The sequence below is a fragment of the Lathamus discolor genome, chromosome 3, assembly GCF_037157495.1.
Source record: "Lathamus discolor isolate bLatDis1 chromosome 3, bLatDis1.hap1, whole genome shotgun sequence".
NCBI lineage: Eukaryota > Metazoa > Chordata > Aves > Psittaciformes > Psittacidae > Lathamus > Lathamus discolor.
The window spans coordinates 121,321,640-121,344,095 of record NC_088886.1 but is presented as its reverse complement, the minus strand read 5'-3'; the positions used below and the strand labels follow the sequence as shown (position 1 = coordinate 121,344,095).

The following is a 22,456-nucleotide window of genomic DNA, read 5'->3' as shown; positions in this document are numbered from 1 at the left end:
TTAGAGCAAATGCTGCCAATTACTCCTGCTCTAGGGATGTGTGGATGTCCTGGTTAAACCACAACAGGAGAGAGGTGAGGGTGGCATGCAGGGAAATGGAGAGCATTGCAATTCGACAGTCCTAAGGAGCATGTATAGAGATGAACTAGAGTTACTGAGGTCAGAGTGGGCATAGAAAAGGAAACTGGATTCCTTCATTGTGCTCTTCAGTGGGTAACTTCCTTAATCCAGTGGCTGGATTTTCAGTGCACAGGAAACACTGTATGTGTTATGGCCATAGTCATTGACTTTACTGGTAGATCCTGCATTCTGGACAGCTCCTCATCTTATCCAACTTGTCTGGGATGATGGGCACTGGTAAATTGGAACAGGAGCCAGAAGATGTTTCAAGGCAAGCAAAGAACAGCAGTGCTTTGAGAAAGAATACTAGTGCATGTGTAAACTTTGGCTTTTTATTGAAGCCATACTCATCGTGCCTACTCAAGTGAACCTAACAAGCTGGGACCCCACAACCCCACAACCAAGGTAAGCACACAGCCCCTTTATAATAGTTTTGCCACAGAAACAAAATCTGGAAAAACAAGTGCTGTGATGCCAGGGAAGGGAACTGCTGAGGAACTGCTTAAGGGGAATGCAGGATAGCTGAAATCTCCCTCCCGCCAGCAAGGTAACACAGAGATCCAAGCATGATGACAGCTTGCAACCTATAGCATCAGGACAAAATGCAGGTTTGCTGTTTCTCTAGATGTTGTATGAGAGGCTGAAGTCCAGGGAACATTTATAGTCCTCTTTGGCATGGGTGGGAAAAAGCAGACCCTTCATTTGCCCTTTCCGTGGTGCTTAGCCCACACTCAAGGTTGTCTTCAGATCCAACAGCTCTGTTTGCCTGGGCTTTGTGAAACACGCAGGTAGCCAGCTCACCTGCAGCAGGCTCTGCCAGCCTTCTCATTTCTGGCTCTCAGGGATGTGTGCTCACTGTGGGAGGCATGTGCAGCGCTGTCGAGAGCAGAAGCAGTGCAGACAGCCTTAATCACATTCCTCCAACTCTGTTTCTCAGCAGGGCATTTATTCCAGGGCTGTATTTCCTCTTGATTGATTACCTCTGCTATTGTGGGGCTGACATCTTACATGGGAGTCCTGCTTGGTTCCTTATCATGGGAGCATGAGGAATGGCCATTCCCCAGCAACACCCGTCGATAACAGTGAATAATAGCCAGGAAGGGAGGAAGGCGATAGTAGGGACATGCTCAACAGAGGTGCTGTTATTCTTGGGACAGGAGGCTTCTGCAGAGGAGGAGAGTTTGGGGGGTGAACAGGGAAGGGTGCTGCTGTTGCTGATGCTCTCTAGGGCTCAGCAGCTGGAGAGAAACATTGGCTAAGAATGGTCAAAGCTGGAACAGAAAAAAAGGAAGGAGGGAAAGGGATGAAGTGAAAGAAGCTAGGAGCCACACTGCAGAGCATACAGACAGCCCAGTGTCCGCTGGTGTGTGAGGGATGAAGGAAACAGACTGTGATTGACGATGTGGATCATCTGGGTAATCATCTTCTGGATTTCAGCTGTCCTGGTAAGTGTTCAGAGCTATTTATTCTCAATTGCATGGAATCACCTGTCATATGAGTAAGTGCACCTCTATTCCATGAAGTTGTGCTGTCTTTGTTTAAAAAGGTCTGTGTAGAAGCTGGAATATTTTTTATTTTATTCTCACTTCTGCTGCTTCCTGCACAAATTGACAGATGGCTGGATGCTGGATGCCTCAGTTTCCCGACCTATTTAAATAGCAGTATTACTAACATGTTTTGGTAAACATAGCAAGTTCTGTGATAAAGAAAAGATTTTATGTTATTTGGAAAAACTTTGCTGATTTACACCAGCAAGCAATCCCCTAAAGGGGAAGACACCACTACCAATGCCTAAGTTGACTCAGAATGAGGGAATGCAAAGCAATGCTTGACTCACAAAGTTTGGTTTCTTCCTTTTAGCTTTATCACTTTATTGGGATGTTTACTGACAAATTGTCACTGCTGAGCTCTGATTCACCCACAGGGACAGCAGAACCTGGGCTGTGATCTCCAGGAGCTGCTCAGCTTATTCAGATTTTGAAAGCATACAAACCCAAAACTGAAATACATCCAGCTTGGGTGTGAGATGTTGGGAAAGGATCAGACTCTCGTCAAACGCAAAAAAATTACTGTTTCATTACAACTACTGTAAAAATCATTCTGTTTGTCCCAGCAGGGGACTTGGTTCACACTCTGAGAAAACCTGAGCTTTGTCTAGACATTTTAATTACATAGTAAATGCAATCTGCAAACATTTTTGCTTTTTGAGTGTCTTCCACAATAAGAATAGTGACTTTTATGGGTTTCTTGTCATTTTGCTTTCTTATAGTTAGGTACTACCTAAAGGACTCTGTAAACAGATATGATTGTTCAGTGTGCCACTGAAAGCATCTCCTTCCACTTGTTCTTTTCTAATCCTTAAAAATATGTATTTTGATTTTCCCAGGCATCTTTTATTCTCCTTTCAATCCTTTCATTAAACTAAACCCACTTACATTCAAATTAAATATCTGTGAATTCTGTGGCTGTAAATATTATTTATATCAATTAATCTATTAATTTCACAGGTTAAAAGCTGTAGTTGACTGTTGCTATCAATATCACAAACCGCAGCATTCAGACCATTCTAGTTATCTGGACAGCTAATAATCACAGCTATTTCTATGTGAAATGGTTATGGTATCTTATATTGTGTTTAAACAAAGTAGGAGGTTGTCTTACCCTCTCATCAAAATCTGACACCCAGTGAGCTGGGAGCTCTTTCAGTGAACTGTTGAGGAAGAGACCAAGAAGCTGCATGTAAAGGAGCCCATTTACCTCCTTAATTTCAAGGTTCAGGGGCAGACTGTTATTCCCAGTTGTGGAGAGTAACAGGAGCAACACTGAGTATAGTCAGTAGCAGAGCGGGGTTATCTGCCCATGGTGTAGGAAGCGGGATTTTGCATCGCTCAGAAAACAACCATGCTGGACCTGCAATGGCCCTGCTCATACCCAGCCTGCCCCTTCAGATGCCAACATTGGCAAAGACTGACTGAGGACCATGCTTGTGGAAAACAAGGTCTTTAAATCAGCACCTGGGGACTAACCGCTTTCTTTGGGTTTAAAATCCTGTTACCCACACATCTTCTAACTGACAGTAGTGTTTATCTGATTAGGAGAATAGCATGTCCATCACTTGGCAGGGTAAGACAATAATTGTAAGACATTAACTATATCGTATTCCTGCTTGAACAAAACATTTTATCTGAGAAAATAATGCCGTATCAGATCAGCAGTGTGGTCTTCCCAGATGAATGTGCTAAAAGCCTGTAGCCTCATTCTAGTTGTAGAGAAATAACATAGGCTTTAAATCTCTTTCTAGAATGAAAGCTTTCTTAGGACCTACATTCCTTAAAAGAAAATGGTGCCTGCAAGATGCATAGGCTTATTTAAGATGAAGAATTTTCCTGTTTCTGAAAGTGTTAGTAATGCGATTGCTAGCATTTATTTTTACATATGTTAGTATCATCCTGAATGACCTGTGTACAAACCAGACCAGTTCTGTTGGCCAGTTCAAATGCTCACCACTAATACTGTTTTTTAACATATTTTCAAGGCAACTTTTGGGCAGAGATACCACAGAAGTATCTTGTAGGTCTTAACTGGCACATTTGTACTTGTGAACTCTGAAAATGTACCAAATTGCTTTACCGTTGGTAATAAAATACATAAAAATAGAGAGTGACAATGCACATTTTAAAAATCTGTCCATTTTTAGAAATTATCAAATTCAGCCTTCAGCTAACAACTGGAACTGCTAAATGCAATTACGTTTCTTTAGACATGTTGCTCCAGTCAGATATTTCTATTTTTATTAAGATTAAATGGATTTTTAAAATCTAATTTCTTCAAATAATACATAAAAAACATTTAAATCCTGGTATTGAAAGATAGTTTATTTCTCCTGAATTCTTTGCATGTGTGATTCCAGGAAGTTCATTACATTAATGATAATACATTATCGTTACTAAATATTTTTTAGTTTAGTTATTTCATGACACAAAGATGAGGAAATAAGATCATCAACTAAAATACAACCAACTGAGGAGATGATGCATGATACACTGCTGAAAAGATCAGACATTTTTCAGAAATACAATACCCAGAATAATTCCAGCCAAATTGTCTGTTGGGCAAAAATGTAATTTTAGAAAAGCAATTGTTCTCATTACAAGGTTTTCAGTGATCATTCTGTCTCTTAAATCTAATCTGGAAGTGATCAGCGATGCTACAAGATTGAGTATGTTGAGTAGTATTATGATGCTGCTGGATTGACTTTTCCACACAAAGTACATTAAAAAATTCTAATTGATGCTTTTCAAATAATACATCCTGGTGACTTGTTTTTAATGGTTTAAGCATGTGTGCATATACACGTATGCCTATATATGTGTGTGTACATGTAAGTTCCATAGTGGGAATTTATAAAGATTTTGGGGTTTGCTCATGAAGGAAGGATTATCTCACCTGTTATAATGGGAACCTGCTTATATTCAGTATTTTTATTGTCAAAAATAACAGAAACTAGTAACATAATAGAAATGGTGAAAGTACTTTTTTACTGCAAGACATAACAACAGGGAACTTGTCCTGCGAATGATTTTTTAATATATGGCATTTTAATGGTTGGTAGCTGGTTTTTACATTTGTTTTGATCCAGCTACATATAGCATAACCTGCACATTTAATTACTACATCAGTACTAAGTTAAGACTAACATTTCCCACACCAGTTTGTGAGAAAGGAGGATGAGGCAAGACGGGAAGGTGAAAAAATTACCTTAGGACAAATTACTACCTAGGTTCTCGCAAAAATCTGGGTGAGATTTTGTTTTTAGGTTGGCTCCTGCAGCTTCCTTATCAGTAGCAGTGAAACAGGCTTTGGTGGTCTGCAACCTGTGGACATATTTGGATCACTTGTGCCTGGGAAAATGACCCGCCAGGTCTATTGTTTAATGCTGCCAGGGGCAAGTAATTAATTCTTTGTTGCTCTAGGAGAATCCAGCAGTGCCTCGGATGTCTCTCCAGTCTTTTGGAAGAGCATCCTGCTCATGTACTTAATTTAGCAGAATAACACATCTTTCTCAATAACAGTAATGTCAGCAAAAGAGACAAGGCAGAAACTCAGACTGTGCTTGCCTGCTGCTACTATAAAAAAAGCAGACTTACTTAGGAAAACTGACTATTTCAATTGCCCAGAAATACTGCCCAGAATCAGTTTATAGGGTTGCGTGGGGAGAATGAGCATAAGAACAGCAAACCCTGCTGAAGGGATGTGAGTTTTAAGAGAAAAAAGTGATTCCAATGCTTTTAAAATTTGCAGATCAGAGCTGTCCCACCTGTCTGTGACCTCCTGAGTGTCCTGAAAAGAGAGGAAGAAAACTGTGCTGAGACTCTCTCCCGGGAGGCAAAGAATAGAACGACAGAAAATGATCTGCTCCTGAGCTCAGGTAAAGGCTGAATGCGTGTGCATGGCAAAAAGTGCTTTCAGATGAGCTAGATGGCCTCAAAATCAGATAACCCCACACTCCTTCCCATAGGAGGCATGCACCTTGTATACATCTCTCATTTAGGAGCGGAAAAATGGGTAAGATCTGTTGTAAGGCTCCGAGAGTGGGATTTTGAACTTACTGTGACAGCAATAGATGTAGGAGCTAACTCAGCTGCTCAGCTGCAGTCCTCACAGCCAGGGAGCACATCAGCAACAAAATCTTGCATATTGCAGAGGATTTTCAATTCTTCTCACCTTGGACAAGGATGGAAACAAACTGAGTGCAGGTGTGGACCAGCACTAGCATAAATTAGCAGGCAGTACTGCTTTCCAGATGGTGTTGTTTTAGTTCAGTCAGATAATTCTACCTTCTGTGCCCGCTCTCCCGAAATCTAGAGAAAGAGAAGTTAAAACTATCAGATTTGTTAAATCTTTGAGAAAACATTTCCAGTGGCTGTCAAAATTGCTCTTTTAACATTGTAAAGCAGATTAAACAAGGCATACTGCCATGAGCTCAGAGATACCCACATGGCAGAAGGCTTTAAGCTGAAAGTGGCCAGAATGTCTGTGCCCCTGTCTCTGCAACTCTGCAGACACACCTCTTGGCAGTGAAACCCCAGAGGAATAAACAAGGGTAAGATGTACATCTTTCCCCAAGTAATGCTTCTCAAAGAAAGAGCCCAGGAATTTCCTTTTGCTGGTCTTTGCTCAAGGAGGATTTGTTACCTTGATGAATTATGAAGTAATTCTGGGAAATCATGCATCTGAAAATACCTCCTTCTGGGAGGATACCATCCCAACATTGTAATTTTTCCAGGTATTTCTGTGCACTGAGTCTGACTTGGGGACTTTATGCCAGTGAGATTGGCATGAAGGTTCGATAACCCAAACAATGCTGCATGGCTAGGTATAAATATCACCCAGTGTGATGTTTCATTTGCTGTTAAACTGTTGCTTTGATGTAAATGGGTACCAAGTTCCGCAAACATTTGCACAGGGAGGACACTGGAGCTGAAGTGCCCTGGCTGTGAAAAGCTCTGTATTTTCCGGCACCAGGACTGCTGTGCAGGAGGATATCAATACACTTCCAGAAATGTAAATATCTTTGTTGGGATAATGGAGGCTGGCCTTGTAAAGCATGAAGTGTTTGAAGACAGCATTCAGCACTTTCTCCCCTCTATTTTCAGTGAGCGTGCAGGGTATTTGGCACACAACAGGACCTGCCAGGCATAGGGTGGTCCTTGTATGCTTCAGTGGCCTCTCTTTTCCCTGTCATGTTACAAACGCCACAGAGAAGGCTTTGCTAAAACCAGTGATAGTGAGCAGAGGCAACAGGGACCTAGTCTAGATTTCAGACTATGTCTGGAGAAGGACAAAATAAGAAAGGCCAGGATTGCAGTTTGTAGCACAAAGGACATCAACTGTAGGTCTTCTCTATTAACACTCTGCACCACAGACCAAAATTTACCTATGCCAGCTTGTAGCACCTAAGCAAGATGTCAAAGTTGAGATCACCATCATGCTGTGCTGCATTGACCACCAGCTGCCTGACGTATCTCTACCAGTCCTGCTAAAAGGCAACACAGCCAAGCCAAGGGCACACAAAGCTTCCCTTGCACCCTGACTGTAGTAGGGGGACCACAACAAGGCCAGCCTTGGCTGGGGAAAATGGAGTGAATCTGAGCAGTGTCAGCCAGTCCCTGCAGCTGCTAGAGGCCTCAGCTGGCAGAAAGTGCAGGCAGGGCAAGGGAGCCACAGGATTGTGCCTGCAGAGCCCAGCAGGGCTCTAGGTTCAATGGCTGCTCTGACATGGGTCCTCCAGCAGCTGTGTCACACTATCAGAGGTCTGGCCTTGGACAGAAAAACAGTATGTGCAGATTTTGCCAGAATATTGGTGTGTATCTGTGTTTTGCCCTGGCCTGCAAATGTGAATTCTTTCCCTTTAGAGTCCCAAGGACTGACAAAGTTTGGCAAAGCTTTGCTCTCCTACAGTAGAAAAGCCATAGAGCTCAGCAGCCAAGCCCAGACGGTTGGCATTATACATTTCAACACAGTCCCAGCATAATGAAAGAGATAAACAAGCAGAGTGGTATTTATGGTGATAAAAGGATGACATCGATACTATTCCTCTCTGCCCTTTCCCCAGTATCATTCTGAAGCTGTTTAAACTCTCAGTCAAGTTATATGTTTTTCTGTTTACAGAAGGATTATGTAAAGAAAACATATGTGGAAGCTTTAGAAAGCTTCACATGAAAGAAGATGTGGAAGCTTTAGAAAGACTGAAAAATGAGCTAAAAAGTTCACATCTGGTTTCTTTGATCTTTCCAGGGCCATTCAATAGTTACTAGAAGACAGATGGATAGTCAAGGACCTGATAAAAGATCACAACGCCCCAAGTTGCTCTTTGTCTGGCTAGTATATATCAGTGGACTCAAGGACCAGAATGGGACAGGCCTACAGCTTGCTGGGGGGTGATTGAAGCAAGCAGGACCTGTTCTGCCCTATCCAGTTGTCGACAGGTTTCAACAGGTCTTGCTCTGTCTCATCCAGGCACTCTACTGTTCAGAGTACTGAGCATCTTTGCTCCTGTAGCTGCCTTGGTCCCTGAGAGATGCTGGCTGGTGCTTTGTTACTTGTTTCATTGTGCTTTATTGTTGGGAGAAGTTTCATGGTGTTTCATCACTTGGAGATGCTGCATGGTGTTTTGCTGTTGCCCTCTCAGGCAGATGTCCTGGAATGTGGGACAACATGAGCTGCTGGCCTTCATCCACTGTGGGACAGATTGTCAATGCTCAGTGCCCTGAATTCTTCCAAATGCTGACTGGGAAAAAAGGTAACACTAAAGATATGCTTTTATTGCCCACGTATGCTTTATTAAATATGTTATTTACAAAGATGCCACTGTCAGTTCTGAGCTTGAAGTGAAATTGTGTCCCTGCTTCTTTTAAAGAGCAGTGTTCACTTAGCAGCTGCATTTCCAACACTAAACTGAATGTGGGAAAGTCTGGAATTGAAGTAGCAAAGTGTTTTAAGTGTTTGCTTGTCTTAATCAGGTGGAAAAAAGCACAGGAAGTAAATGTCCTGAAAAGCAGTTCTTAGCATGATTTCTTAAGGGAAAAAGTTTTCACCACTCAGCCTCTGTGTTTATGTATTTCTGTCTTTCCCCTTCTAATAACTCCCAGAGTCAGTGGCTGATCTCAGCTGAGCTTGACACAGACAAAAATTCATACATCATCAAGTTCACACAAGTTTTGGCAAAACAGCCAGCCAGGTGGGGGCAAAAGATCCTTTTTGAGCTTCCGTCGAGGAAATCTGTACCAGAGTGTTAATCCCTTGGCTGTGACAGGCTCCACACAAGTGGCACAAATTCATGGAAACTCAGATGTCGTGGCTTACCAAACAAGTTACTCAAAAAGAGATGAGCTCAAGCAACACTTCTTGTCCTTTTCCTAGGATTTTTAAGATAGAAGTGAAGCGAAATTTATTCCCAGTGTGCTGCAGTAATCATGAGCCATTAAGTAGGAGTTTCTGTCTGCTTTCTGTTCATTTCTACTTTTCAGCAATGTCCAAGAAATGTACTTAGATTTTTCTTCAGCAAGTTAATGATCCAAATTGAAATAGGGTTTTGCATTCTTGAATTATAGGACACAGATTAATAAGGTCTAGTACTTACAGAAAAGCAGACATTCATTTTATGGAGGAAGGAATGGGAGACAAAGTATTAGATTGTCTAATAAAAATCAGAGAAGACAGAGGAGAAGCACTTAGAGCTCTTTAAATAAAAGCAGACATGAGACATTCAGATTAAAATAAATACTGTGCTACTTTCTGTACACACACACAGTAGCTGCCCATCAGGTCCTATAATCTGGTTTAAAGACAGAGGATAAACTACACAAAGACACAGATCACTGCTGAAGAAAGCATCCATCTGTCATGTGCTCACAAATCTTTGAGTAGTGATAGCAGCTCTTAAACACATTAAATGAAAACCCTGCTGGTACAGCCACTAGAGGGAACTGCACTCTGGCCGCCTTACCGGGAAGGAAAACAGGAATTTGTACATCCAAAGGTCATAATTACATGTCAAGTGTGCACTGCGTTATCTTGGAGATCGTCTAACAGCTTTAAACTTTAGTTGCCCTCTTTATCGAGAGGCTAGGAGCTGAACAGCTTCTGATAAGTAATAATCAGGGTGACAGTGTTCAAAAGACATGGTTCATTGGAATTTGCATCTTATTTCAGTCTCTGCATCTGGCATTTTGGGTCAAAGTCAGCAAAAGTTTATTCTCATTCTCATAGCCACATTCTCCTCTGATTTTATACTGTGGTTGGCTTGTGACTCCTGCGTTTAATTACTGTTAAAGTCATTGCCCTGTTTGAAGCGATTTTGCAAAAGAAAAACAGAGATCTGTTTGCTTGGAAAAAAGGCAAAAGTTTTCTCTCCTCACCACTGACAATGCAGATGGGTAGCCACAAATGCCAAAGAACCATACGTTAAGGGACACAGATAGCTCTGAGGTCTGACCAAACCCCTGGTCTCTGTGCTTTGTGCTGACATCTAGACTTGCATCTGCAGCCCAGACTGTCTGGCCCCTTCCCATAGAACAGACCAAAGAAACAAAATAATCTGTAACCTTAACAGTAACATAACCAAAGTTCACGTGCAGACCTGCACGTTATGTCTCAGGCAAGAAATGTGGAAAGGTGCAATAACTGTGGGGATTTGGAGTCAAAGAAGGCCACATCAGATGTCCCCAGTTCCACAGCCATACCTTTAGCCAGTGTTCCCCCTTGCCTAGGCAACTCCAGAAGACTCGAAGTCACCAGTAAACACCAAGAACTGATTGTTAGATGGACTGCAGGCCCCAAGTCCACTCTGAGTGGGGCATGCTGCAGCTTCCCCAGTGTGTGTGCCACCCATACGCAAGTACCATTGTTAAAATTTTGCTCATAATCTTCCATCCTTTGCATATAACGCAATCACATGCACACACCAACACAGAACTTCATGTCTTCTGTCTGATATACTTTGACATCCTCAGGCAAAAACCAGTTACGGACATGTTTACAAGCACAACACTTTGCTCTGAGTTAAGTATGTGTGTCTCAATAATTGAAGCTGAAGCAAAGAATTTACCACCTTATGACTCTCTTGCTGAGTGCCAAGACAGGTTGGGGAGAACTGTTTGGAAGAGCTATTTCTCTCCTGTTGTTGCTACACTGCAGCAGGACATAGAAAACCTGGCTTAAAAAGCAAGCCTGGCCCTTTGAAAGATGCTAAGCTGGAACAAGATGTTCATAAAAGCGTCAGAATAATGGTCTGTTACTGACACACCCAGAGCTCTTTCTATTTGGAAGTCTCAGCATGTTTGCTGTGCCTTGCAGTTTTACAGACGTTGAGCTCAAATCAAGTGCAGACATGCTGTCAGGTCACCAGAATTAGCCCAGAGGTAGCAGGAGCCCTGACTGTCCTGACAGTTGCAGCAGGGCTTCAAAGAGCATAAACCAGTGCCAAACACTGCTGCAGACGCATCTACCTCCCTTCCCTCCACACTGCGGGAATGCTTTGCAGGAACTGGATGGCCTTAGAGTCTTCAGGGACAAATGTGTGGGAAAAAAAGTGGACTTTTATGGTGCCTTCTGGCAAGGCTTCTACCAAGAAGGGCTGCTGATTTCAGGTCCTCTCTAAGTCCTTGCTAGCATTGACATTGCTGCAGCAAAGCCAGAATTTCACTCCATGTTTCTAAAGTGTGGCTCCTGCTTGACAGACTAATGTGAGCAGGATAGCAGGTACTGGTTTTACTTCTTTGTAAAAAGTTTCCCTTCTCTTTAGCACATAACCTACATTCCCGCTAGGGTCATTTGGTTCCAGTGAGATTGTAAGGTGTGTAGGGCAGGACTTCCCACTTCCACTTTAGTCCCAAACATGAATATGAACATGTTCAAACCTGTCCTATTCAACCATGTGCAACTTTCTGGGGATCCATCTCACTCAGCCTTAGGAGCCTACAAGTCAGACATCCCAGCAGAAGTGGGTCAGACAAACTATCCTCTGCAGATGCCTGTCTGAAAATGAGGTGAATTCCACAAATGCCTCTTTTTTCTCCATTGACTAGAAAGACATCCACGAGGGACACGGTTGGACTCAAACATGCAGTTTCCAGAAGTCTAACTTAAGTGAGGGGAATCCCGTCCTAGCCTTTAATTTACAAGTAAGCAAGGAAATCAACAGTGTAAGATGATGCCAGGACCCGCATATGGGGACAAAGCTTTCATTTTTTTCATTGAAATCTCACAAAAAAGCTGTGACCATCTAAAGTCTTGTGTTCTCTTTGGACCATAACAAACCACAGTGAGGAGGCAGGAGCATTCAGGAAAGTACCAGTTTTGCAGAGTATGAATCTGTGATTGAGCAAGTCATGTGTTTGCTGATCTTGGAATACTGACAAAGAAATACCAGATGTACTGAACAATATTATTTATGTTGCAATTAATAAAAACACATCCATCACAGTCATCCCTGAGTGGGCAAACAGTATCATAACCCGTACAAGTACACTAAGCAAGTGTCAACATAATGAGCTCAGCTGCATTTTACTTCCAGCTATGCAGAGTGTATTGCCTGGGAGGAAAATGTTCTCTTTACTCTTGGAGCAACCCTATAGGTTGGTGACTGACCCCCGAGGAGACCAAAGATACAATTTGAATTGATCATGCCTGATTTTGTCTTTTTTTTCTGTTGTTACCACACAGGTTTTGTCTACCGAAACTGTACAAGTGAAGGTTGGTCTGACCCATACCCAAGACCTGATATCGCTTGTGGCTACAATGTCAATGACACAACGAATGAGGCAAGAGTGAGTATGAATGCCTATGACCACAGATCTGCTGCTCTGGGGCCTTGGGGGAGGAATATGTTATGAAGAGACTGAATGAGGTTGTGATTTAGCTCCGTTGGGGTTATGCTTAAAAGTGTTTTTCAGCATAAATGCTTCCTCCAAATTATCAGAATGGGTTGCTCAGGGTAAAACTTCAGTAGCTGATTTTACAAGAAAATTTGTTTATTAAATAGGAACAGACACCTTTCTTTTGGTATGGGCTGATTTCTACCAGACAGTCAAAAGTAAAGATGTGAATATGTGTTCCTCTGCAGCGCTCCTATTTCATGACTCTGAAGACCATGTACACCATTGGATACTGCACCTCCCTCGTGACGCTGATGATAGCCTTAGCAGTCCTGATCTCTTTTAGGTGAGGAGAAGCATTTGGCCAGGACCTCTGGTCATCTCAGCCAACACAAGATCCTTCTGTTGGCTTTCAGGGCAAGTAAAAAATTGAAGTATACAGCAGCAATCTGTCACTTTATCTTCACACAACCTTTTAACCTGGAATTTGTACCTTGCTACTTATTCAGTGAAAAAAGATTCCCTTACAGTAAGTGACAGAAGGGCAGAAGGAACCCCAACTATTTTGCAAACTTGTCTTATGGCTGCACAGCCTCTGGACCCAGATTATGTGGAGACTTAATATAGAAAACGTTGCATGCACAAGTGCACTGTGCAAGCAAACCAAATAAATCCACCCAGGTGTGGATAAACAGCTTTGGTTCATGTTACTCCAGAAAGAAGGGAGGCTAGAACAAGCGTATCGGCATGAAACCATAATTTTTCTGGCAGTGTTCAGCTTGTTTAAATATCTGAGTGGAGCAGAAGTGACTTCAGCTTTTTAAGGTCTTCTCCAGGATATCCCTCTTGGGAAATGCATTAGTCTTCCTTTCTCAGGCAGAAAAACAGTGTTCTTAATTTTTCAGTTCAGCATTAATAAGGGTTGAAACCTGCCATTTACAGCCATAAGCTACCCATGTTAGCTAGGAATGTAACTTCAAGGGACCTCTCTCTCTTTTTTGCAACAGAAGACTTCGCTGTACGAGGAACTACATCCACATGCACCTCTTCACATCATTCATTTTGCGAGCCTCATCCAACTTCATCAAGGATGCCGTTTTGTTTTCCTCTGAAGACATAAATTACTGTGGAGCATACATGGTAACCTCTGCCTTCTAGCTTGCTGCATGCCTTGGTTTCCTTGGAGGATCCTAGCAGTAGCTAGGGTGCAGGAAAGGAAATCTCTGTCCCAGCTTTCTATTCAACATATGGGGTTATGGAAGAAAAGTATGCCTTTTCCCTAGTCTGTCAATTGCTGCCACATCTTGGTAGTTCCTGGCTGAGGTTTCTCTGTTTGGGAGTGTTCTGGATGACTGAGGAAAGCATGAGGATGCAAAAGCAGCCCAGGCTGGAGGATACACACAGAAACCCAGGTGTAGTTTCTCATATAGGCTATAGATGCCCTTACAAATATTGGAACAGAAGGTATCCAGGTCAGTTTGAAGTAGATTATTGCATTCATCAGTTCAACTGTGTTAACTAGATGGCTGCAGAAGACACCAGGAGTTCAGCACATTGACCCAGAAATGCCTAAACATGGGTGTCTCAGGCTTTGAACACAGGATACACAACCAGGGTGGAGATTATTACACGGATTTTAGATCCTGGTAGATGGGGCTGGCAGGAAAAGTATAAGAATACATTAAGTCTTGCTGACTTATACTGCAGGGTGAGACCTGATAGTAAGATATGGGTTTGCACTCATATCTTGGGAAGGCCTGGAAAAGAAAAGGAACCTCCCAAATTTTGAATTGTTTTTTGTCTTTTTTCTTGATTGGCAGCAAAATATCTTGAAAATTGGGAGTGCAAGTGAGCACTGGAAATGTTATTCAATACTTTAAACCAAAAGATAAGAATTAGGGGGGGAAACAAAGAAGAAAAAAACCCACATCACAAAAAGGCCTTTTTTTCTTTGTTTTACCCACACTCCCCCCAGTTTTGCTGCGTTCCTGGTGCTGACCAAGAATGTTTTGAGCAAATTTGAACTCATCTTTATTGACCCTTTTTCTTAGGAAAAAAATACTGACAAATACATTCACGTGCTTCTTTAAGGTGGTATTAGTGCTACTGATACTAATAAGGTGAAACCTCCTTTAAGTGAGACAGTAACACAAACCCATCCCCATGACACCTTTGATTCTTGCTAGTGAGGCAGTTGATTAATGCTTTTACGAATGCCAACCTAGCTTTATTATCATGTGATCACCTGTCTCAAGGCCACCTGTTCAGTCCCCTAATTGCTATAAAATCTCCATTTGCCAAGATTTATTTACAACTCTCTCTGTGCTAGAAGGTAGATGCAAACCCAGGCAGAAGCTAATTATCCTTTCTTTCCTCAGGCTGGGTGTAAGCTCACCATGGTCTTCTTTCAGTACTGCATCATGTCTAACTACAGCTGGCTCCTCGTGGAGGGACTGTACCTCCATACTCTCCTGGTTATTTCCTTCTTCTCAGAAAGGAAGTTCCTCTGGTGGTTCATCGCTCTCGGATGGGGTACTGGTTTTCCTTTCAGTAAGAATAGCTGTGGATTTGTTTTGCATTTGGGATGGACTTGTAGAGCAGTAACTAGTTTTCCAATTGCAGGTGCCCCAACTGTATTTGTGGCTGCATGGGCGACTGCTAGGCAACTCCATGAAAATATTGGGTAAGTTGTGTGGATGTGGGGAAGGTGGCAAACCATGGGGAGCATGCAGCCCCTGCACAGGCTGCTCATTCCTAGGCACTGGCAGCCAAGCAAACCAACCACCACCCTGTTGTGGTGTGAGCCTGGATCCTGGTGTGGGTGGGAGTAGAGGTCCAGCTAAGCAGCCTGAGAAAGACCCTCAGATTTGATCTGAGCATTTCCAGGGGTAGGAGGTGGCCTTCAAGTACAAAGTCAGTCCACAATGTTTTCAGCATCTGTATTTGACTTTTTGATCAGTGAAACTTTGTTCTTTTCTCCCTTCCAGAATCTTGAACAGGGGTTGTACTCTAAGGGCAGGGTATACTTTTATCCAGTGCAAGTGGACAGTTTTCATCAGAAATGTTGTACCTTTAAGTGAGAACAGGAAATTAATTTTGTAGAAGGGAATAGTGACCTATCTGAAGTGCAAAACACACTAAACCTCTTTGAAAAGACACCAGTGTTTTGATAACTGACTGCATCTTCTCTTCTATTTTTACAGGTGTTGGGATATCAACGCTAATGCCAATACCTGGTGGATCATTAGAGGCCCTGTAGTTTTGTCTATTTTTGTAAGTCTTTTCTGGGACATGCAGATTCAAACTGTATTTTCAAATACTGTGAAGTCAACATGCTTTAGAAGCGTGTTAATGAACTGATTTAGACATGTGCCTGAACTGGTGTGACACATAGTGCTTAAGCAACTTCTGCTCAGCAGGATTTAGTCAGTAACTAATGCCCCGAAGCTGAGTTCACAAGGAAAGCTAGAGTGTCCTCCCAAGAAGCAAGAGCCTGAAGAAGATCGGGTTTCCACATCCTGTTGATTTCATATGAACTTGGCTGGCTTGTGGAAGCTTGTTTTGGACTGTTTCAAGGAAGGCTCTGGAGGAGAAACAAATGGACTGTACATTTCAGTACAATCGCCTTTGTGTCTCCTGGTCAATGCCCCTCTCGGCAAAGCCAAAACCAACGTGCCTTACATGACCAATAACTTTTGCTTTCAACAATGAAAACAGCTCACATGCTGCCCGCACCATATGTTAGTGGCCTGTAATTACACTATTATGGAATTGCTCCCTGAAATGAGCATGCACATCCAAATTTGGTGTGAATCTGCCCAGTACAAGGCAGTAGCAATGTCAAGAGCAGTTTGGTACATATAATACTCAGCCTCTGTGGTTTGAGCATTTGCTGGTACTCAGGGTCTTAGGTACCATGGGGCAGAAGCTGCCTCTTGAAGGTAGTTGTTCTGCCCAATGGAGATGCTCTGGGGCAGATCACTATGCAATGACCTATCTGAAGCCAAAGCCCATGTACAGAAACATGCAAAGTGCTAGTTACTCTCAAGTAACCTGCTGACACTCCAAGGCAAGAACCCAAGAGTTGGTCTAGGTTTCTGTGTTGCCAGTAGGAGCCATTATGTTTGCAAAACACAAACTGCAACACTTGCATGCTGTTTTGGAAACCCAAGCAGTAGTGATGGTGGTCTAAAGTTCTGCCCCCATTTACCCCAGAGCAACCCTTCACCCCACAAGAAGAAGCTGAAGGCCACACAAATGATTCAGGATCAACTTAATGAGGCCACAGCATTTATTTTCCTTAATGTTGTAACCCTGATGCTCCAGGAGCTACGTAGCAATAGTTAAATGGCACCAAGGCCCAGGCACCATGCACAATCTTCATTTACTTTCTGAAGGCCACCACCCTCATCCTCTTCCAAGTTTCATCAAAATCCTGATCACATCTAGCTTAGCAGGAGCTGCCTGCATGACTGTCTCTTTACCTAAGAGAGGCTTTTCTCAAGCACATAGCCACAGACAAACAGCCAGTCCTTCAGAATTCAGATCTAATCTCTTTATTCCTCACAGCACACCATCTTTAGCAGTTCAAAGGCCAGAAAATCAACACCGATAAACTCTTTTGTACTCCTAGGCTAACATTCATTGCTGTGCTGCTCGGGGGCAATCTCTCACAGCAGGAATCCCGCTGTCACCCCTTCCACAGTAGTTCTTCATCAGCAAAAAGTCCTGCTCAGCCTACACTGGCCTAGTGGAATAAGAAAACCAGAATCCTCAAGCCTGAGCCTCCTTCCCCCACAGTAGCCCCAAAATATTTCAGTCTTTCCTTCCATGTTTCCCAGCCCTCTCCAGACACTCTCAGCTTCCCTGACCACACAGGGAAAGTTGCTCCTTCTTCATCCAATAATTTAGGGAACACAGGGACACCCTGGATCTGTCCCATCCACAGTAGATCCACTCCTTTTAGGGAAACTCACCACCTCAGAGCCCTGCTCCAACACCCACAGGCACATCCATGCCATCATGAAGAGGATGCATCACTGCGATGGTGCTCCCAGGCAGAGGGGAGAGTTACAGTGCAGGGTGTTACAAAAGGGGCTCAGGTCTGCAGGCTGTGTGGGAGCAGCATGATGCTGGGAGCCCTGGTGCAAAGAGCAGATAAAATCCAAGTCAATCCCCGGTGTTACAAGCTGGCCGTGGGAGAGAGGCATGCTCAGGCCAGCTCTGCCTCCCCTGGGGCTCCTGCTGTCTGCCTGAGGGTCAAACGAGCACAAACAGCTATTGCTTCATCTTCACCCAAACTGAGCAGCCAATCAGCATTTTTATCTGATAACAGACCTTGGAGAAGGGGAAGAATGCAAAAGGAAGAGCTTGAGTATCGACTCTCTCTTATGCTCACTTTTAACTACTTTGCCTCCATCAACCCAAACCATGCTGTGTCTTTTGGCAGAGAGCAAGCAGCATTTTCAACCCCGCTTAGCAAGCGGTAGATCCAGCACTGCCCTTTTGCAGTGGGGCCAGACTGTGTAGAGTCTGTCTGAACCCCAGACATAAGGTATCCTACCGATGTGCTTGGTCTCCTTGCCCTTTGGTCCTTTGTCCAGATAATAAGCCCTGATCATCCCCATAACTAAAGCTGCAGCAAACCGGCAGGGAAAAGCAACCATCAGCCAAACCCAGGGGTGGCTGGACAGACTGGAGAGGCAAGGACAGGAACTGGGATGGGGACAGAGACTTGGGCAGGCCAACCTCTGTTTTGGCTGTTCAGCCTAAACACCCAATTGCTCTGCTGATACCTGACAGTTACATAAGTGTTTACTAGGCACTTGGTTTTGCTGTTTGGTTGTGGTTTTGCTTTGGTTTGGAGGGTTTTTTTCCCATCCTTTTTTTCTTTTTTTTTTTTTCCAGATTAATTTCATTCTTTTTGTCAATATTTTAAGAATCTTGATGAGAAAGCTCAGCTCACCTGAAGGACGGAGCAGTGATTTCAACCAGTACAAGTATGTCCCTTACATCATGACTTCATGCACATTAGCTCACCTGAGCTCTTCTTGCTCCTTCTACATCAGCTTTCCCCTCTGTCTTTGTTCTCAGGAGGCTTGCAAAGTCAACACTCCTCCTCATCCCTCTCTTTGGGATCCACTACATAATCTTTGCCTTTTTCCCTGAAGATGCAAGCAGCGGCACAATGGAAATTCAGCTGTTTTTCGAATTGGCTCTTGGATCATTCCAGGTAATATTTGATGAGTTCTTATTTCTTTAAAATAAGAAAAAGAGGTATAACATGTAAGTCTGCCACACAGCAGAGTCCCAATGACAAAATCAAGCTCTTTGATTGCCCTTGAGCTGCCTCATCCCTATTCAAAATCTGACACTGCAGTTCTAATTCTGTGACCATGGTTCTTTTATCTTCCAGGGCTTTGTTGTGGCTGTACTTTATTGTTTTCTTAATGGTGAGGTGAGTTTTGTGTATATAACATTCTTTTTTTATTGCTCAAGCATGCCTCATTAATCAGTACGATACCTCCAATGAATTACATGTTTTAGCTGAGGGTTTTCTTCCTAGCTACCTAAAGTCACTCAAGAAACACCTCCTAGACCTGACAAGCTTGACTAATTGTATGCCAGATGCAAACTTCACCTCTCAACTACTGCAGCTCTTTCATAAATCAGATACAGCATTATTACTGTCTAGGAACAGAGGGTGGGAGTACCAACCTGCACATGGGCACACTGACAATCAACTGATTCTGACATACTGTGCTATTGGCTGTGATCCCACATCTGGCTTTTGTGTTTGATCCTTGGGTGGCAATTTATCAAAAGCTGTACTCAGTCCAAGTTTATTAGGACTCTCATAAGGTAAAGCTTCTCAAAGAAGGACCATTTTCTTCTAGTCATAGGATAACTCCCAGGCTTCAGGCCTAGAACTTGCACTTTGAAATACTGCTGCTGGTAGAGGTGGGGGAAACATTATCCAAACCTGGGAGATCCTGAGGTTACTGGAAGTGAATAAAACCAAAACAGTGACCAAGTTTGGAAGAAAAGTCACTTTGAAAGGGAGGAGGGGTTTGAAATACTCTGGCTGATTCTTCAGCAGGGTGCAGGAAAAGTTGTTTCGAGGAAAATCTGCCTTTTTTTTTTTTTTTTTTTTTGAGTGTCAAAATGTCCCATTTTATAATTAATACAAAGATCTTGGAAAAGTCTAAACCAAACACTAGCTAAGGCCAGCTAGACTCTATGAACAGGAAAACAGGTTAACAGAAAATTGTGTAGCTGCAACAACCGTATCACTAGAAGTGACAAGAAACAGGCCCTATCCATACCCCTTAAAAGGGGGGTTAAACAAATCCAAACCTTGGCAAAAGGAGCCCTCTCTCCTTCTCGTGTTACACTGCTCTCTGCAGTGTGGGTCTCCAAGGCAGACTAGCTGAACTAAGTATTTTGTGACCTCTCTACCTAGGTTCAGCTGGAAGTTCAGAGAAAATGGAGGCAGTGGCATTTAAGCAAACACTTGCGTCGGCATCTCAGCACCTCAGCGAGTAACGGAGGAAGTGGCTTAACTCAAGAGATGCAGATGGTGAGGTCGAGCCCACCAGGGCACAGGAGAGCAACACTCCAAAGATCAAGCATGATTTAACACTGCATGCCTGGAGGATACCTCCATGCTCAGATACACATGGGTAAGTCCCACGGACTGTACTGGGAGCCTTGTGTATGTATCCAAAAATGGGACTTGGCTGTAGATCAATGGTTCTTGAAGCACATCTGTTCATTTATATCCTGTGTAGCACATCAGTTATTTTGCGAGGCAAAATAGGCCAAAATATTATGCTCTTCCTTGGGCTTCTGACCACAGTCATTTATGTTTCTTTCCACACCAATATTTTTCAGCTACTTCTACTTTAAAGTGACTTTTCATTTTCCACGAGGCTGTCCATGTTCCAAGACTAAGCCAGCTAGTGACTTTTAGATGTTCTGTTTTTTCTGCTGTTGAAGCTGTGAGGACATTCCATTTTATATTATTAAGGTTACATGCCACCCTTTAACACAGCCCATGGGCTTGAAACATAAGATTAATTAATCCCTAAAATTCAAAAGTTTTCTGTTGTGCTGATGGATGATGGACACTGAGAACATAAAGCACAGCTGAGCTCCTGTTTCCTCTCTGATTGTACAGCCATTGCTCCAGTGACAGTGGCAGGTTCAGACAGTTTTCTTCCTTTGCCTCTTCTAACAGTGGAGACCTCAGAAATAATAGCATCTAAATTTGTATCTTTGTAGCTTGTTGAAATGGTAAAAAAGCCGTTGTAGCACATTCCAAGGGCTGACAAGAAAACTTCAGTAAGATGGCTCTTTCCTATTGTGTCTGTGCCTCTGAGACTTGTTCAGGTACTCTTTGAAGGGAATCAGTGAAAGCCCTTGAGACATTTAAAACTCAATTGAACTGGACAGGACAAGGTATCTTGTGAAGAGCAACATCAGAGTGTTTGGCAAAAGTCTCTTTAAAATCTACAATCACTCAGCATGCTGAAAGCTGTAAGACTGTGCACTGTAATATGCTATAACAAGTTATCTGAACTTCTGTTACAGCTTGATGCTCTTAAGGATAAAAGTGTTAAGCAAATTTCTCCAGCTTGAGTGGCAAAGGATAAAATAAACCATCTGGCAAATGCAATCAAGCCTCCTACCTGATTTTGTGTCTGCATTTCCCCAGTTGAGGCAATTCTTGCCTGGTTTTCTACAAGGACAAAGGTGACTAAACAGAAAGCAAGTGGTGCTTATCATGCTTCTCCCTCCTCACCATGCATGGTATGTCAAATGCTGAACAATCAGCATTCCCCAACTGCTCTGCCAAAACTGCCCTGACAGCATTTATTCACACCAAGCCATTGTGGTAGACTCCTGCTATTTTACTGGAAGGCAAACATGCAGAGAAATCCAAAGCATACTTTCAAAGCCAAATTACCTGTGCAGAAGCAGGTTTTTGAGTGCCATTAAAACTGCTTCAAACCCCGAGATTCAGGAAAAAATATCTTTTTTTCCTCTGCCTGCACTGCAGGCAGCAGCACTGATGACAGTCAGGCAAGGGAGAACACATCAGTAGAAGGGAGGGTTTGGTGTTTGCTCTGGCTTCCTCTGCCCCATTGGCTTTGCCTACTGATGCAGATCACCCAGCAGTAGTGGGAGAGTTGAACCTCTTTAAAACCAAGAAAATAAAAATCAAATATAAACTGGCAGCTGTTTTCAGGAGTTGATTTTAAACTTAAGTTTTTGGAAACATCAAGGTTTTGAGTTGACTTTGTCCTTTAAAGCTCAGCCACAGCAAGTGGAAGGAAGAGCAGAAGCAGGATCAGTCCCACGACCAAGGGAGAAGTGAATGCCCCTCCATGCATGTTTGGGTGAAAGATCCCACTTCCAGCTGACTTACCCAAGCCAAGCAGAGCCTCCAACGTTCTTGGGGGTTCACTGTCCCAGAGCATTTAGCAAGTCAGATACTTCCAAAAAGATAAAGCCAATAGCCTAATTTTCTCTCTGACATGCAAATAAGACCAAGAATTGTTTAATAATTTGCATGTTTCCTGCGAGAGAATTAAGCATTTATCAGTCAAGCCAAAGCAGCTATTTGTTTTAAATGCAAGTGCCTCCATCCAGCATAAATGAGGAAATAAAGATTCAGAGATACACTAACATGCAATTAATTAGATCTGATGCAGTTATTGGCTCTCCCACAAGCCAGTGCTCAGCCGTGCAGTGTGTAGTTAGGACCAGCACTGATGGCACAAGGTCAGGTAGAGCCCAGGCTGATACTTAATTGTACAGGAATCCTATTGAAACAGGGGAAAACCACATGCCCCAAAATAAAATGATGCTGGTTTTTGTATTTTAAAAAAGTTCTAGCATAAGTCACTGCTTTAGACAGCCTTTTTTGTTTTATTTAACTTGCCTGAAATGGGGAG

The 22,456-nt window shown here is 42.9% G+C and overlaps 1 protein-coding gene across 2 annotated transcripts; it reads left to right on the top strand.

Moving 5' to 3' along the window:
* The first annotated feature begins 1,302 nt into the window (after positions 1-1,302).
* On the top strand, positions 1,303-21,160 carry SCTR (secretin receptor). Of its 2 annotated transcripts, XM_065672849.1 has the most exons (13): positions 1,303-1,565; positions 5,422-5,548; positions 8,312-8,422; positions 12,346-12,449; positions 12,746-12,843; positions 13,505-13,637; positions 14,876-15,029; positions 15,120-15,180; positions 15,701-15,770; positions 18,405-18,496; positions 18,591-18,729; positions 18,913-18,954; positions 19,960-21,160. In XM_065672849.1, the coding sequence occupies exons 1-13, from the start codon at positions 1,521-1,523 to the stop codon at positions 20,134-20,136; spliced, it is 1,353 nt and encodes a 450-aa protein (XP_065528921.1). In that variant the 5' UTR covers positions 1,303-1,520; the 3' UTR covers positions 20,137-21,160. The 2 variants fall into 2 exon arrangements, with proteins under 2 accessions (XP_065528921.1, XP_065528922.1); XM_065672850.1 differs by lacking the exons at positions 1,303-1,565; positions 5,422-5,548 and adding an exon at positions 5,555-5,685.
* Positions 21,161-22,456: the final 1,296 nt, after the last annotated feature.

Excerpts from the sequence above, each read along its gene's own strand:
- SCTR (XM_065672849.1), top strand. The coding sequence starts at position 1,521 with ATGTGGATCATCTGGGTAATCATCTTCTGGATTTCAGCTGTCCTG. Across the intron at positions 1,566-5,421 it reads TCTGGATTTCAGCTGTCCTG|ATCAGAGCTGTCCCACCTGT; the intron begins GTAAGTGTTCAG and ends TAAAATTTGCAG. Across the intron at positions 12,450-12,745 it reads ACACAACGAATGAGGCAAGA|CGCTCCTATTTCATGACTCT; the intron begins GTGAGTATGAAT and ends GTTCCTCTGCAG.